This window comes from Sparus aurata, chromosome 18, assembly GCF_900880675.1.
Source record: "Sparus aurata chromosome 18, fSpaAur1.1, whole genome shotgun sequence".
NCBI lineage: Eukaryota > Metazoa > Chordata > Actinopteri > Spariformes > Sparidae > Sparus > Sparus aurata.
In genome coordinates this window covers 23,962,600-23,977,739 of record NC_044204.1, presented here as the reverse complement: position 1 = coordinate 23,977,739, position 15,140 = coordinate 23,962,600, and the positions used below count along the sequence as shown (strand labels likewise).

General features: G+C 41.4%; 2 protein-coding genes across 5 annotated transcripts in view; one reads left to right on the top strand and one right to left on the bottom strand.

Moving 5' to 3' along the window:
• LOC115568771 (uncharacterized) overlaps positions 1–7,758 on the top strand; it is a 9,154-nt gene extending 1,396 nt beyond the window's left edge. For all 3 annotated transcript variants that reach the window (XM_030396352.1, XM_030396353.1, XM_030396354.1), the window contains 6 exons: positions 110–376; positions 3,005–3,289; positions 3,643–3,806; positions 3,924–4,001; positions 4,080–4,121; positions 5,087–7,758. In XM_030396352.1, the coding sequence (XP_030252212.1) occupies positions 110–376; positions 3,005–3,289; positions 3,643–3,806; positions 3,924–4,001; positions 4,080–4,121; positions 5,087–5,290 (1,040 nt within the window). In that variant the 3' untranslated portion in view covers positions 5,291–7,758. The remainder of the gene's footprint in view (positions 1–109; positions 377–3,004; positions 3,290–3,642; positions 3,807–3,923; positions 4,002–4,079; positions 4,122–5,086) is intronic.
• Positions 7,759–10,167: 2,409 nt separating this feature from the next.
• Positions 10,168–14,160, bottom strand: LOC115568777 (uncharacterized). Of its 2 annotated transcripts, XM_030396360.1 has the most exons (4): positions 13,072–14,160; positions 12,604–12,663; positions 10,925–11,027; positions 10,168–10,665 (listed from the first exon to the last, which is right to left on the bottom strand). In XM_030396360.1, the coding sequence occupies exons 1-4, from the start codon at positions 13,318–13,320 to the stop codon at positions 10,310–10,312; spliced, it is 768 nt and encodes a 255-aa protein (XP_030252220.1). In that variant the 5' UTR covers positions 13,321–14,160; the 3' UTR covers positions 10,168–10,309. The 2 variants fall into 2 exon arrangements, with proteins under 2 accessions (XP_030252220.1, XP_030252221.1); XM_030396361.1 differs by lacking the exon at positions 12,604–12,663 and having other exon boundaries at positions 13,072–14,157.
• Between the last annotated feature and the right edge of the window lie 980 nt (positions 14,161–15,140).

Sequence of the window (15,140 nt, the reverse complement as noted above, 5' to 3'; positions counted from 1 at the left end):
ATATGACTTTGATATACTCTGATACATGATACAAATGGTAACGTGGCTATACATTCACAAGGTATTTACTTGTTTACAGTGTTTTTTTGTTCTTTGACTTCCTTTCTAGGCCTCTCGTATGGTGAGCTAGAGTATGGGAGCTCATTCACAATGAGGCTGAGCAGAAAGGCTAATTCCCTCACGTTCACCCCTTTGCTTGGCTCAGATGTGACGATCTTGTGGAAACGTGATGACCCTCCAGCCAGCGAGGACAGTAGGTGGAAAGTAACAGGTAGCCTCTTTAAGATCCATTCTTTGACCCAGAAAGACAGTGGGACCTACATCGTGAGAGACAAAGATCAGTCGTCATTGACTGAAAGGACCATTAGAGTTGTGGGTGAGTTATTATAAACCACTCTCAGCAGCATAATCCACAATCCACTATTCATCCATATGTTCACCCAATCATTGAGCAGACTGATGAACCAACCTCTGCTGCGGCTTCTGGCCTAAATTCAGTGTAGTTTATCGATTGGCTTCCACATCATTCAAATAGGGATTTATGCAGTAAAGGGGCCAGTGGACTAACTATTACTAAATACTACTGCCTGGAACATGTGAGCATATGGACGATTGAAATCCAGTGTAACTGGCATGAATTTAAAGGAACAGTTCAACATTTTGAGAAATTCAGTTATTCGTTTTCTTGCCTGGAAAGAGAGAAACAGCTGGCCTGTAAAAACAAAAAGTATACAATCCAGAAGCTGTAGTTTTGGCAGGTGTTATGGGTGAGACTAGGTTAGCTGTTTTAATTTTTTGTGCTTGGCTAAGCTTACCAGCCATTGCTTGGTCCAGGTGGAAAACAAAGATCTCAGAGGAACTCTGTAACTAGTAATGATGCAAATGGGAAAAGTGGGCAGTAGATTGCCTGTAAGTATGAAAAGGAAAAGTAGAATCTGGGGTGAATCATACAATACATATGGCCTGCATGCGACACAGTGTTGCAAATAAAACAAGATGTCGGGTGGTCGACACACGGTATGACATCTACATGTAGTTTAGGAGATTGACAGATATATAATGTGAATTGTAAAAAACCCGCTACTGAACTTGTTGCCATGCATGACAGTACTGTTACAGCTCTTAATTTCTCTAGGTGTTTTGCACCTTGTTCTGACTTATACATCAGAGGAAAGTGCACAATTTTAAACCTGGAAGCATTACTTTATACCTTTAGCTTTTAAACTGGTCAGAATCACAAAGGCTCAGTTGGAGGTCTATATATGCTCTTTGTTTTAGTAAAAATAGCTGCAGTGTGATGAGAGCACTATTGTAATTTAGACAACTGAGTAAAAATGAAAGCAGATGAAAATGCAGATAGGAGTCAGTTGAGTTATGTTTATGATGCCATTATGATGCTGGATAATAAAAAGGCTTGTGGTATGGAGCATATAACTGCAAAAATCCTACATATAGCCAGTTAAATGTTTTCTCTTCTGCTTGTCATGTTCTACTAGGTTCAAAGCATGGTACTGGCATGTGTATATTTATGCTCTAAGGGAAATAGTTGCTGAATATAGGAAACTAAATTCAACTGTATTTATGTATTTTATTGATGCACCCAAAGCCTTTAGCTGAATAATCTTGAAAAGTGATTTCTGAAACCGTTTGCTTCAGGTGTTTTATAAGTATACAATAGAATACCAGGCCTATAAGGCAATGTTGTATCTGTCCTGTTTCATGAAAATAATGGTGTTCACTGAGAGGGCATTCTGTCTGCTATCTTTTAGAGTGTGTATGTGTATGCCCTGTTGAAACAATTTAATGTGTTTAACCGAAGACAGGAAGAGGATAGAGAGGCTAGGAAATTAGTTTTTCTGGTGTTTCACTTGTGGGACATTCCCCTCATGATATGCAAAGGAAAAAACCTTACAGGGCCGCAACGATCTTTTGATTATTTTCCAGATTAATTAATTAGTTGTTTGGTCTATAAAATGTGGGGTTTCCCAAAGCCCAAGATGACATCCTCAAATGTCATGTTTTACTAATATTTGGTTTACTGTCATGGAGGCGTAAAGAAAGCAGAAAATATTCACGTTTAAGAAGCTGGAATGATCAAATATATATATATATCTGAACTCTATCATCCTGCCTTGACATGTAATACTGATGATGTTTATGGTACAGAGAATTGTATTATATATAATGAGGTTGAGTGTTCTTCTCAGAATATGAATGAAAGTCGTGACACTCACAGGTATCTTTTTAACCATAAAGCGTTTACTGGAGAATTACCACATTGTCAGAATTTCTTCTTTTCCCAGCTGGACTTCATCAGACCTGTTTTACTGACTGATTCTTGCTTCATTTACCACAAGTTAGGTGTGAACTTGAAAAGACTGCTTTTAGTTTTAGTGCACTTGACTCCTGGAACAAAAGTCGTCAAAATCAACACTTTTTGTCCATTTTAATAATTTGATCTTAAACCTCCCAACCTTTACTGTTAATTGTGTTAAATAATTATTAACAATAAATTATTTTAATTGAAAATATTTTACATAATTGCATCTTTTTTTATATTTAATTATTTTATTTATCTATTTAATTATTGGCAACAGTTGTGAAGTTTTAGGGCTTTTGTAGAACTGTATGTTTTAACATTTGAAACTTTTTTTTTGTATGCATGTCATTATTTTTTCCTTTTTCTTTGTTTAAAGTCAATGTGACTGTAAATGAACGTTGATTTATTGATTGACAAACTGAGTTTCTATTGACTCTTTTGTGAGGCTTAATTAAAGTTTGAATGGAATTAATATGGTATCAATCTTTTGGTTTAACTCTCAGCAAGAAATCAAATTAACATAATTCCCGAAATGATGGACAATTCTTTTAAGATAATTACAGCTGCCATGCTCTGTGAAAGACAAAGATAGAAATTTACACCAAGAATCAACACTATACAGGATGAGTGTTTTGGGTGGAAATTCACTTTTTTATCCTCTGTCTTGTTCGTCCTCTCTTCCAGCACAAAAGATGTCATTTAGAAATGATGAGGGTGTAAGCTTCGGCTTCGACCACGATCTGGAACCATCCTCCTGCAACATTTACTTCATCCCAGAAGGGGACTCAGTCAAGCACCAGATAGTTCGTCATGGAAGGCTACGGCCCATTCCGGATTGTTCAGGGTTTGATCTGTTCGGGTTTTGTGGGGTTTCAAATACCAACCCCCAAGAGTCATGCAGCGGGCACTATGAGGTCAGAGATTCAATGGGCAACGAGGTCTTAGTGGTGACAGTAGAGGTCGTGGGGTGTAAGTAACCTGTTTTATATTAAGTTTCAGATCTCTGTTATTTTCAGCCTCTTTTGTTTGTTTTTAGCTTTATATGTTTATCCAAGCTTATTACATCTATTTGCTATTATCTACAACCTAGTGGTAGGTCTGCAAATAATGGTCATGTCTTACGTGCGAAATGCTCTTAAAAAACTCTTCTTTCAGTCTCTAATTTTCGTGAAATTTCCATTATATCCAAAAGAATTTTACGGCGATACACATCAGAGAAAAGCAGGACAGAGGCTGGAAATAAAGCAGCAAATATTTGACTTTTTTTCAAAATACACAAATATAACATTTTCTAAATGTATCAACTAATTTACTCTTTTCAGCATCATCATCTTTTGATACCAAAAAAATTGGATTGGGCTTTGGCATTTTCTTCGCTGTAGTTAGCTGCTGTGGCTGCTTGAAGCGCTGCTGCTGTGGGAAGAGCTCCTCCAAAGAGGAGCAACCTGAGACTCCTGATGAGGAACCTGCGGTACATTACCACGAGGTGAGCGCACTGCGTTAAATTTACCTGACTTTTTTTTTTGCGTGTGTATGTGTGTATAGAAGTGTACAGTTAAAAACGCTGCTGTACCCATTGTGTTTCTGCTAATTCAAATTACAGTATGACCATGAACCTGTTGGACCAGGACAAGAACAACTCTACCCTGCTCAGCCCTCGCACACTCCGAGTGTCCCGCTGGTTAGTGTCTTTTGCATTCTCCTTTTTTAGTTGATTCCCTTCCTCTTCAGTACTAATGTGTGGCTCCTCACTCTGCAGATCCACAATCCTCCCCCGACTGTGCCGCCAGCCTATTCTGAGGTACGAACCGCTCCCTTTATAAGTCTGAGCATGCACACACACACAATAAGTATTTTTCAAAATGTATTTACAGGCAAAATTGTGATTTCTTAGCAGCTCTTCAGTGTGTTGTTTGTGATAGTCTGAGACTGTCTGCTTTCTTTTCTAAAATGTGTCTTGAGTGCAGCTGTTTGAAGGCACTGATTTCACCATTTACACTGAATATATGAAAGAAGACAATATTTAATTGATGGTTAACATTTAAAATATTAACAAATATGGTAAAGAGTAACCTTTATTGACTACCTTATTGTTACATTCTGTAAGATGTTGAGTTAGAAGAAACGTTATACGCATTGATAAAAGCTGTCTCTGAAAAATTTGGAAGTATTTGGCCCTTCTTGATAATCCAGCAAATGTTATACATGAAGATATTTCCTTATTTATGTAGTAAACATAGTTTTTGTTTGAGTGATGCAGATGTATGTTTGCATATAGGGCAGGGATCTAAGAACCAATCACAAGGGGTCACTTGAGACACATGGTAATGCCATTTGTAACCTGATGGTCTTAGAGCTGTCCACTTGTGATCGGATCGCTCAGGATGGATGTAAATACCAGGTCTGAATTCCCTTGTCTCCAATTTATAGGTGTCCTGTTGTGTGCATTTCCTTCCCCAGAAAACGTTGGCAAAGCCCATTTTTCTTAGATGGTTTTGAAAAAAAGTCTTATTCTATGAAAACAAAAACACAATGATTCTTAGTTTCAGGTGACTAAAAACTAATGAAAACATAATTTTATTCCATATCATGTCATAAATCCTCCTAAATTCTACATACCCCACACTACATATCTTATACTTATTGTTATACTAACAATAAAAACAATCTTGTGTGTATCAAACTAACTGTTGTTATAATGTGGCATGAATATTCTCCATGCTTTGCCTGTGAAACAAGCTAATATGTCTGGCTTTTTCTTTACAGATTTTTTCATCTCCAGCAGAGCCAACAGTCGCTCCAACCTTCGCTCCAACTATCTCTCCAACTGTCGCTCCAACCGTCCCTATCCAATCAGACGGCCAGCCGCGGTTTGAACTGAAGGGGATGTCTTTTTCCTCTGCCCCCCCACTCAGTTCAGATTCTCCTTACGGTGACGTTTATACCTCAGAAAAACTCAACTTCCTCTGAAAGCCTTCATTTTAAAAGCTGAACTCATTTGTTGGTGTGATTTTGTGACAAAGTTCAACAACTGGGAAAGATACTCATTCATAAGTGGCTTCATGAAATCTTTGCTGGTTGCCTAGCAGCTGGTCACGGCCAAGAAATAGTCCGGCTCATAACCCCCAGGGATACAGCCAGTTGTTGTTTTTTATACTTTGTTTTCTTTTAAGTGGATTCATCAAAGAACATATAACTAATTCATTAGTGAGCTTTAGAGTTGCTGGCATGCAAATGTTGTAACCTCTGTACATTGTCGAGCTAGCTGCTTACCTTTTTCTAGTCTTTATGGTTAGCTAAGTTGACCAGCTGCTGTTTCTAGCTTCATATTTACTGCACAGATTTAAAAGTAGAGTCAATCTTCTCAGTTCTTCAACAATCAGCGCAAAGTGGATAATCATATTTCACAAAATGCTGGACTTACACCTACACAGAAAGACACACAAATAGACAAACCTGTTCTTCCACAATCTTCTATGTTCCTGATGTTTTACTGTGCCAAATCTTTATAACAATTGCTTGAAAAAAACAGAGATGGAACGAACACTGTGTTTTGTATCTGCGTCAGTCCCATTTATTTATGTCTTACTATAAAGGGCATAATGCAAGACTTTTTAGCAAAAGGTCAAAGGTCCCAAGCCATAGGTAAAAGGCCATCTTTCAATGAACAAAACATGCACTCTAAACTGAGTGACTGCCTTATCTACAATAATCTTATACCTCAGGAGTCTCGTCTTATCAATTTTGTTGTACTGTTTGAAAAGCTTTCGCATTCCTGCACTTCTGTCAGGGATACAACATTTAATACAGATGAGTTGGACTTTTCAGGAACGACACACACAAGGTAGCCTTCTATTTGCTAAACACTCTGCATTTAAAGCAACATTATGTAGAAATTGGCTTTTTTTTTTTGATTACTTGCACCCCAGGTTTCTGAGTGCAACGCCACTGTTAATGCCAGGTCTGTAACAATTTGTCAAACGTAATGTAGGTGCTAACTACAGACAAAACTCATTACGTCATAACAATGTTGTGAGTTTTTAACTTGCATGTCGAGGTAAACATGTATGTAAACACTGTGATCCTACCCTGTTGCTGAAGTTACATAGTGCAGAAACAAGTCATGGCGGGTGAAGTGGCTGAGACAGAGACACCGCTCACACTGCCCTTCGTGTGCGGGAATCATGCAGCAAAATTCCTTGCAAGGTCCTCCGTGTGAAAGTTTCAGATGCAGAGAGGGTGAAAGTTTTGCTGCGGCTCTGATTCGCGTCCAGAGGTAGTATCAGAGCCGCCGCAGAGGCAAGCCGGTGTCAGTTTGAATGGGTAAGCCGGACCCTTATCACCGCGATGGTCATTCCTCGCAACCAAGACTTAAGTGAAATTTCCCCCAGAAAACAGCCTCCCTCCTGCGAGTGAGGGAATCAGACAGTGTCCTGTTTTCTGATGATGATTATGTAATTATGTAATTTAGTGCGAAAAACATAACTTTGTCACTTTCCAGGATGCATGGTGAGTCAGGATCTCAATCACAACACATTATAATTGCATCCATATGATTATGAGCAGTCAGCGGGTACATGTTGAGATTAACAGGTAGACACCAGGAGACCACACAGACGTCAACATCATGACGTGTACACCTCTTTGGATCCGCTGCACTGGCGTGCTGTATACATTGACACTGGTGCAGCTTTACGCCGGAGCTGTGTTAACAAAGAAATGCATAGAATTGAAAGGCCTTCACTGCGGAGATGATGCAGAGTCTGTCGAAAAAGGACTACTGACACCATTCACCCTGTAACAAGACACTGCACCATCAAAATGATTTTTACGCTGTTATTTTAAGGTCAAAAAGAATACATAATGTTGCTGAAACTTCCAATGAGCTGTAGATGTTATAGCCACTGTACTGCAGGAATATTTTTATTTGCTCACACACACATATCCGAATGTTCTGAAGTTGTTTTATATTATAGCGATTGTATAAAAATATCACAAGCAACAGTTGCCTTTTCCTTGTGCATAGAAAAGTCACCTCTGGACTGCACTTGTGTCAATTCTGCGCCTTAAATGCATTAATTTAAAAGTCTACCGTGACATTCTGTATATCTTTCTATACATTTGTGACTGTTACACATTCAAGCCAATGTATGCAACAGGCTACTTTCTGCACCACAAAACACTGCACTTGAGTTATATTTGGAGCTTTGATATTTATCATGAAGTATAGGTCAGTCCTTTTTATTTGAATTGTTAATTTTGCATGTCTATGGCGTTTATGATGATATGTCTATAGTTGATTATAGTTGTTTTTTGTCGCACTAACTGGAACCTTTTGATGAGCACGATCTGAGGAGTTGTCAAATATTTCTCACCTTGTGTGTCTATATCTCAGTGTATATTCACTTTGTCATTAAACCTCATAAATTCCTACTGAATGGTGCTTTGTACTTGTTTTACTGTCTTGTGTCGCACAGTTTACTAGAAATTCTGTGACGATGTTCAAAAGCACCACCCACCCAACGTGTCACCACACAGCCAAAAGCTCATCCAAGCATATAAATTCTTTACCACCATACCAACTGGTTCACAGAAGAAACTCAGCTGAGCGATGTTAACCTTTTGTGCGTTGTCAAGAGCCATAAATCTGTTGCTGTATGAGACAATAAGAGATTCCTTGTTGACACATTTGTGTCAGTGAACCTGGGAATCCTCCAACTTTGTGGCATCAATGTGCTTAGGTTGGAACTACAATGGATTAATGTATAAAATGCAACACCTCTTACTGTTACTGTGAGAAATGGAGAAATGGCTCCAAGTTGACTGACTTTACCGACTGATCCATGCTGTTGTTGGTTTTGTTGGTGTATTAATAATAATCACTTGATAGTTACAAAAATGTATTTATATATTAATTGTGACTCGTCTAGAAGAGTTTTAGTCTCGTCTTAAATTACAATATCAGTCTTCTCTAACATGATTAATGCAGCATTCACGTGCTGCTCGGATGGTCCCACTTCTTCCGACTTTGGTGTGTAACATGAACACAAACCGGAATGTGGGAGCAACACGGTTGACATTTTGGATTCTTTCACTCATAGTCTTTTAACAACACATAGTTTCCAGTATTTGAGGAAGAGCAAAGGAAACATGAGACATCAAGTGAATTTTCCCGGTCAGAAACACATTTTTCGGATTATTCTGACACCACATGAATGCACTATTAATTAAGATTTAAGACCCTAGGTAAGATGTTATAGTTAGTTAAATCTCTTGTTTGAGTTGTTATGTCAAACTTTATAGTAAACAGTTGCTTTACAGATTCCAGATTTTAATTTTAATATTTTTTTTTCTAGCCATGTTACAAATGTAAATCCAGCATTTAGACCTTTTCAGCTTGCTTTTGCTCTCTAACTCGTGAGTAAAACACGTGGTTCTTTTGCTTTTTAAACGCTGCACAATGTAAAGTCAGTAGTGGTTAACTTTGTCTGTCTGCTGTTCGGCTTTTTCACTGAAAACAGCTGTGTGCTTCGACTGAAAATGAGGCTGTGTGACTGAACGAAAAAAGTGAACGCAGGATAGCTCCAGGTGCTAATTCTTTGTGATTTTGTCAGGACACGTTTGCAGTACTTTGATGCATTTTATCCTATTTAAATACGCATCTTACACATGCATTTATGAACGAATGTGACTCGGAGCTTCTCATATTCAGCATTGTACTACAAAAAGCATTTATGTCTAGAATCGTATCATCATATCCCTCTCTATCTTTGTCTCTGTGATGATGCAGAGGGATGATGACACAGTTTGACCTCAGAGTTTAACTCCAGACTTAGTTTCCGTGTGGATTCATATTTAGCTCACTTGGCACTCCACCACTGGGGAGCGAGTTGTGCGGCTGTGGAGTGAGCTCACAGGAATGATGACCCAGCACCGAGGTCAGGTCGTTCCACTTGGCTGGAGCTGGGGGGAGATGACTGGTGTGAACCCGGAGGATCAAAAGGGCTTCCAGCTGACTGAGCAGCAGGGAACCAATCAGGCAACTGAAGTGACTGTCAACTGACGACTGGTCAGCCTGGGTTGAAGGTACTAAATTGGTTCTAGTCAAACCCAGTTAACTGTTGCGTCACATGTGGACGCAGTATTTTTTGGTTAACCGTAACGATCAAAGGGGCTCTACTCTACGTAACAATTAACATGCATCAATCACTTTTTTTATTGGCCATTTGCGAGCAGATTCTAACGCGACTCGAAAAATGAGACCTTCTCCGCCTCTCTTGGTTGTCCATACAAGAGTTTAGACAGGTTTGTTCAAGTTGTTTAACCCTGTTGGCTGTGGATTTCTTTGTGATGGACTCTTGTGAAGGGTCGGATTTTCCATGACAGTCCAAAAGGTTGTGACTTTAATTTTTTCCTCTCGCTTTTATTTGGATGAGACAAAACAGAAAGAGGACGGTTTATCTGATTTGATATGATTTGAGAAATCATCCAATCCTCTGTGCACACTAGTCTTAATATTTGCAGCCATCTGAAGGGACGGTCCACCTCAAAATCAAAAATACAAATTTTTCTCAATAGGGGCTCACAAGCTGAACTAGATAAATGTTACAGCTCAGTCTGTGGATTATCTTGAGTAGCCGCGTTATGATTTCTGAAAAGAGACATTGCTGTTGAACCCTTTTGCCATCTAGCTCCATTATATTTCAGAGAAGGCGGATGTCTCTATGCTGGATATCTCTTTGATCCCTTTAATACTAGTGTGTGTGATTGCAGTTATTTATTATAGTAAAAATACTCAATGTGGTTTCATCATTTGGGCTTTTCTGAAGGCAAACAAAAAGAGAATGTATGAGTAAAAATCCAGAGACTTTATTTCCCATAATAGTTTGACACACATACGATAGATAGAAACCATCAATGTTACCATTAACCAGTATTCCCACCACCTTTGTCCATCTGAACTCTTTCTCCCTCCACCCTCTCTGGTCACTATTCACCTTTCCTCTTCTCGACCGCCTTCAGCCGGCCCTCCAGGCTGTTCAGACGGTGCTCCACTCCGCAAGTCTTTTCAGAGCCCGAAGTAAGCAGCGTCAACAGGACGCACCCCAGCACCAGGCCACCCAGTCGGACCGCCGTGGTGTCTGCACTGGCGGTCTTGTCAGTCACGATCAGTCCGAAAAGCCAGAGTGCCAAGACGGTTTTCACCACCCAAAACACCCGCCTCACCACGCAAATCAACAGGCGGAGAACAATGGTCAGCACCCAGTAGCCTATGAGGCCCACCAGACCCCACTGGGCGATGGCGGTCACGCCCTCTGGAGTGAAGCGGGGCAACGTCAGGGCAACTGTGGAGGGAGGAAATTCAGCTTAAGCATATTGTCGTGAGGAACAAAACACCTGTGTGTTACACAGGAAGCAACAGAAGTCAACACTCACACTTATAAAGGAGTGGCAGACAAACTGCCAGAGGGAGAGGCAGGTCTGCATATTTTCACTTGCCCTTGAAACTTTCTTACTCCAGCAGACAATTGCCTGCAGTCAACTACACATACGGGGGGTATAAAGTGGAGCATGCAGAAAAACATGGGCAGTCCGTGTACCCACCATCGAAGCCCGTGACCCTGAGGATCTCTGTGACGTACACAGCGATGACATTCAGGCCGCTGGCAGCTCCTTCAGCCAGGAATCGGATCACCATCTCGAAAAACTGTGGAGGAAGGGTGGAGACACGTTTGACTTTGTTATTAAACATGGTAAAAAAAATATGAAGAGGCAGCATTTTGATCATGCACAGAGGAGATAGTTATTTACAAACACACAGCCAACCTAGATGTATCCTAGTGGCTCCAATGCACAAAACACATACATAGTTGAAGACAGAATGTGCTGATGAGTTGCACCTTAAGATAGAAGAGGTGCTCTATTGTTGACTTGGACAAACAGCTGTGCATGCAAGTGACAGCTGGGCAGTGCCCCTCTCTATTCCTGTACAGCCTGCGCTCACTACCCTCCAAAATCACACAACACACACGCACACATACACAGAGTAGCCTCGCCAGGCAAGTTCAAGGGTAGCCCTGTGAGTTAGACAAGTATCTTATCTGCACCTGTTGCGCTACACACTGGCACATACGTGAGGACTGTCCAGCATGTCAACACCAGTCAAGCATCTGTCGCTCCGTGTCAGTGTGTGTATATCATCTGAAAACACACTTAATCATCTACTGCTCTGGTGTTATGAGGCTCAGTTTGCACGCCAATTACATACATAAATATTCAAAGTGAAGACGGATCCATTTAACAGAAGGTGTGATGCAGCCCACGCTGTCAGCTCTTTGTTTCAAACAAAATAGCCTGAATTGCAAAATTTGCATGGTGTTGTTCTGTTGGCCACTAAACAGACAATACAACACGTCTTTTTATTTCACTTGCTTGAAGTGACTCCATTTAACAAAAACATTTATAAAATAATGAAAATTATCAACATGTGAAGAAATAAGAATGTTGACGTGTCAAAGATGTCTATGTGCTGTGAGGCCGCAGCCCTGTGCTTTCTCAGTACGCCACTCTGAGCTCTCGGTCTGGACTGCTTACTGCATGGCTAACTGAGCTAACTAGCTGAGGGCAGCTACAGTCGGTTACTCTGGTGATATGCTGCTCCCTTCCCCCCCCCCCCCCCCCATGTATGAATTCAAGAAATGGCCAATTCTTACATACTGCACCTTTAACATTTCCTTATGCAAGTTATTTTTTTGCCTAGTTATGCTTTCAAAAAGTGGTGAAGACGTGTCCACGGTGTCCCTGTCGTAACTGACACCCGTTTATCGGTGTGATGTGCAGATCTTCTGCCCAACTTTTGCCTCATGATTAACTTTGATCACTCAATGTCATTTTTGTTCTCTTTTTAAACTGGGTTTCCAAACTGGACCCCAAATTCAGTTTCGACTTTATTTCCACGACTCACAGAAAATCTCATTTCTAATCCAGGGATCACGTACACACCGTATATTTTGCGTTCTGAGCTACCGGCTGAGTCATGTTGAACAATTTCCGGCTACTTGCCAGCCAACACAGACTCTTATCACTGCAGGCAGGACTATAATGTGGCCTCTCATGCAAAAGTCACTGTATAGACAGGGCCACAGCTTCACCACAGTCATGCTCCTATTCTCTGCACCAGCTATGGGCTGACATGAGCTAAACAGAGCCACACGAGAGGACTCTGTTTAGGGGACCATGTCAGGGCAGACTAGATGGAGGCACCCACGAGGTTTTTTTCTTACCATGGCCACCGTATAGATGTTCTCCTCACCAAGCATTGACTCAAGAAACAACACAGCACTCTGGGGGAAGAGGGAGCCACAGCCGGGTGGAAGCAGGGAGACAGAAAGAGTTTGTGTGTGTGGATGGGTGAAGGGGGGGGGATGCATGGATATAAGGAGACGTGAAACGAGGGCAGAGAAGATGAGGGGATCAGGGGAGAGATTAACAAGTTTGAGGGGCATGGGGTGGGGGAGAGGAATGTGTGAAGGGTGAGGAGGTGGATGGAGGAGAGAGATGACAGGGTTGGAAGTTGAGAGTTAGTGATCAGGTTCAGTTATTGATCAAGGAAAGAAGCGTGAAATTAGATTAAATATTAAGAAACAAAAAGAGGAGTGGAGAGCCACTTCCGGGTGCAGCAGGGAGAGAAAACAGTAGGCTATCAACCGGTGGGTGTTGCACCCCCCTCCTCCTCCTCCTCCTCTCTGTACCTCAGCAGCTGAACGTATCACGCCGCTTCCCACCACCGACTCCGCGTAACGCTGGACCTCCTGGCAGGTTCCGGTGATCAGGGTGCGGAGGGTGACCGCTGGTGCGCTCCCGTCTGTCGGCTTGGCCTGCTCAGCTTCGGCTCCAGCCAAGCCCACCGCCGACCCGAGCGCCAGCACGGAGATGGCGAGGAAAAGCCGAGCCATGGCACATCCACCGCCGCGCCCACAGCCAGACGCACGAAAAGTCATTGTTGATTTAAAAAAAAAAAAAAAAAAGGCTTCAGAACAATGTGAGATGGCTGCAGGTGGGAGCAGGTTGAGCAGCTCGTGTTCAGGACAGGCTTGTAAAATCAAAGACTTAAAAATGGCTTCTGTTGAGAGCAGGCGAGGTTTAAATCGACATGCTGCAGATCTCAATAGGCACACACACAAAAAGAAAAATCAAGGAACCAACTTCTAAAAATAACACACGGACTTGTTCAGGTGTCCACACTGAAAATAAGACTGAATTAGAGGGTTTCAATAAAACGGGGACACAAGGCGAGCTGAGGATTTAATTATAAACTTTGGCAGCCGCTGCATATACCCAATCTAGGACCGCTCCACTCCGTCAAGGACGCTCCAGCATTAACAGCGGCTATATTTGGTAAGAAAACCCTTCAAGGCTCGGATCCAGCAGTGGTTCGGCGATATGTAATCATCCGTGGAGGTGCAGCAGGAAGACACCGAGAATTAAAAAAAATAAAAATTAAAAATGAGCGCTGTCCAAAAGTTTCTGCTGCAGCTTTGCGCGTAAAAGGAAAAAGGGTAAAAAAAAAAAAAAAACCAAAAAACGCGGTGACGTCGAGCCGAACACGAGCCTCCCAAAGCCTCTTATTTCAGCTCTGAGCTCCGCACCGCTCAACTTTGGTGGTCCTTTGTCTCCGAGCCTGCATCGAATGAAGCCGCCGCGATGGATTATGTTGCACAACCTTCACAAAAAAAAACCTAGTCGCTGCTCCCGCATGACGCTCCCTTCCTTCCAGCGTTTCTAACGACAGTTTCCACTATGCAAACACGTCTACATGTTCAGGGAGGAGGAGGAGGAGGAGGGATAAACAGAGACTTGCACTCTGGGACATGTGGTTTAACGTGTCAGGTCAAATGTTAAGATATTTCGCAGTGTGGTTCACACAGGAGGTGATTCAAGTCTTATGTTTTTCTTGGTCGGTCCTTAATTAAAGGGTAACTCCACCAATTGTTTTACACTTTCATGTGTGTTTAAAGATCTGTGGGAGTACTACTGCATTCAGTTAAATATAAAAACCTCTTTGATCCTACAGAACAAGCTAAGTGTAATTTGATAAATTGCCTCCAGTGATGTCACTCAGTGGCTAAGTTGCATTGTGGGTAATCTCGGCACCAGGCATTAAAAATGTGTGGCACGTGGTTCTACAGTGTCGATTTTGATAGTTGGTTTTCCAACTGTTCGCAATGAGTCTGAGAGGGTTATAGGAGTGCAATGTTCAAAGCCGGGCGCCTATGTTACCCACAATGCAACTGAGCTACTAATGCTGTTTTTACACTCAGTGGGAGTTGTGGCGCTCAAAAGAATGTAGCCACTGTTTTACAGTTGCTCTTTTTAAAATGGGTCTATTGTTGCTTTCTCTTTTGTCACTAGTGTTTCTGAGAATGGGGTTAATACGCGATTTTTAGCGGGTTGATCCACGTTTAAAAAACCTGTGTAGACACGTTTATTTGGGTGAAAATGCAATGTAAGTGACACCATTGGAGACAATTCATTAGATGACATGCAGCTTCCTCTGGAGCCACAGAAGTCTTTATACTACTATATGTGGTGGTACTCCCCTAGACCTAAACACACTTTAATGGGTAAAATGGGCAGACTTACCCTTTAAGGCAAGTCCCAAGTCAAGTCACCTTTACCCTACCCAAGAAACCTGTCTTACTTGCAGTATCTGGTCTTTATAAAGACCAGATACTGCAAGATACTGATAATATTATTAACTGATTCATTCAACATGTTGGAACATAAATATTATCAAACAGGAATTCAAAGCAGCCAGTTG

What these genes read in the sequence shown, in the direction of transcription:
- LOC115568777 (XM_030396360.1), bottom strand. Translation starts at nt 13,320, where the DNA reads ATGACTTTTCGTGCGTCTGGCTGTGGGCGCGGCGGTGGATGTGCCATG. An exon ending in ACATCTATACGGTGGCCATG is followed by an intron (nt 11,028 to 12,603) that starts GTAAGAAAAAAA and finishes CTTCCTCCACAG; the next exon opens with TTTTTCGAGATGGTGATCCG. An exon ending in CAGGGTCACGGGCTTCGATG is followed by an intron (nt 10,666 to 10,924) that starts GTGGGTACACGG and finishes CTCCCTCCACAG; the next exon opens with TTGCCCTGACGTTGCCCCGC.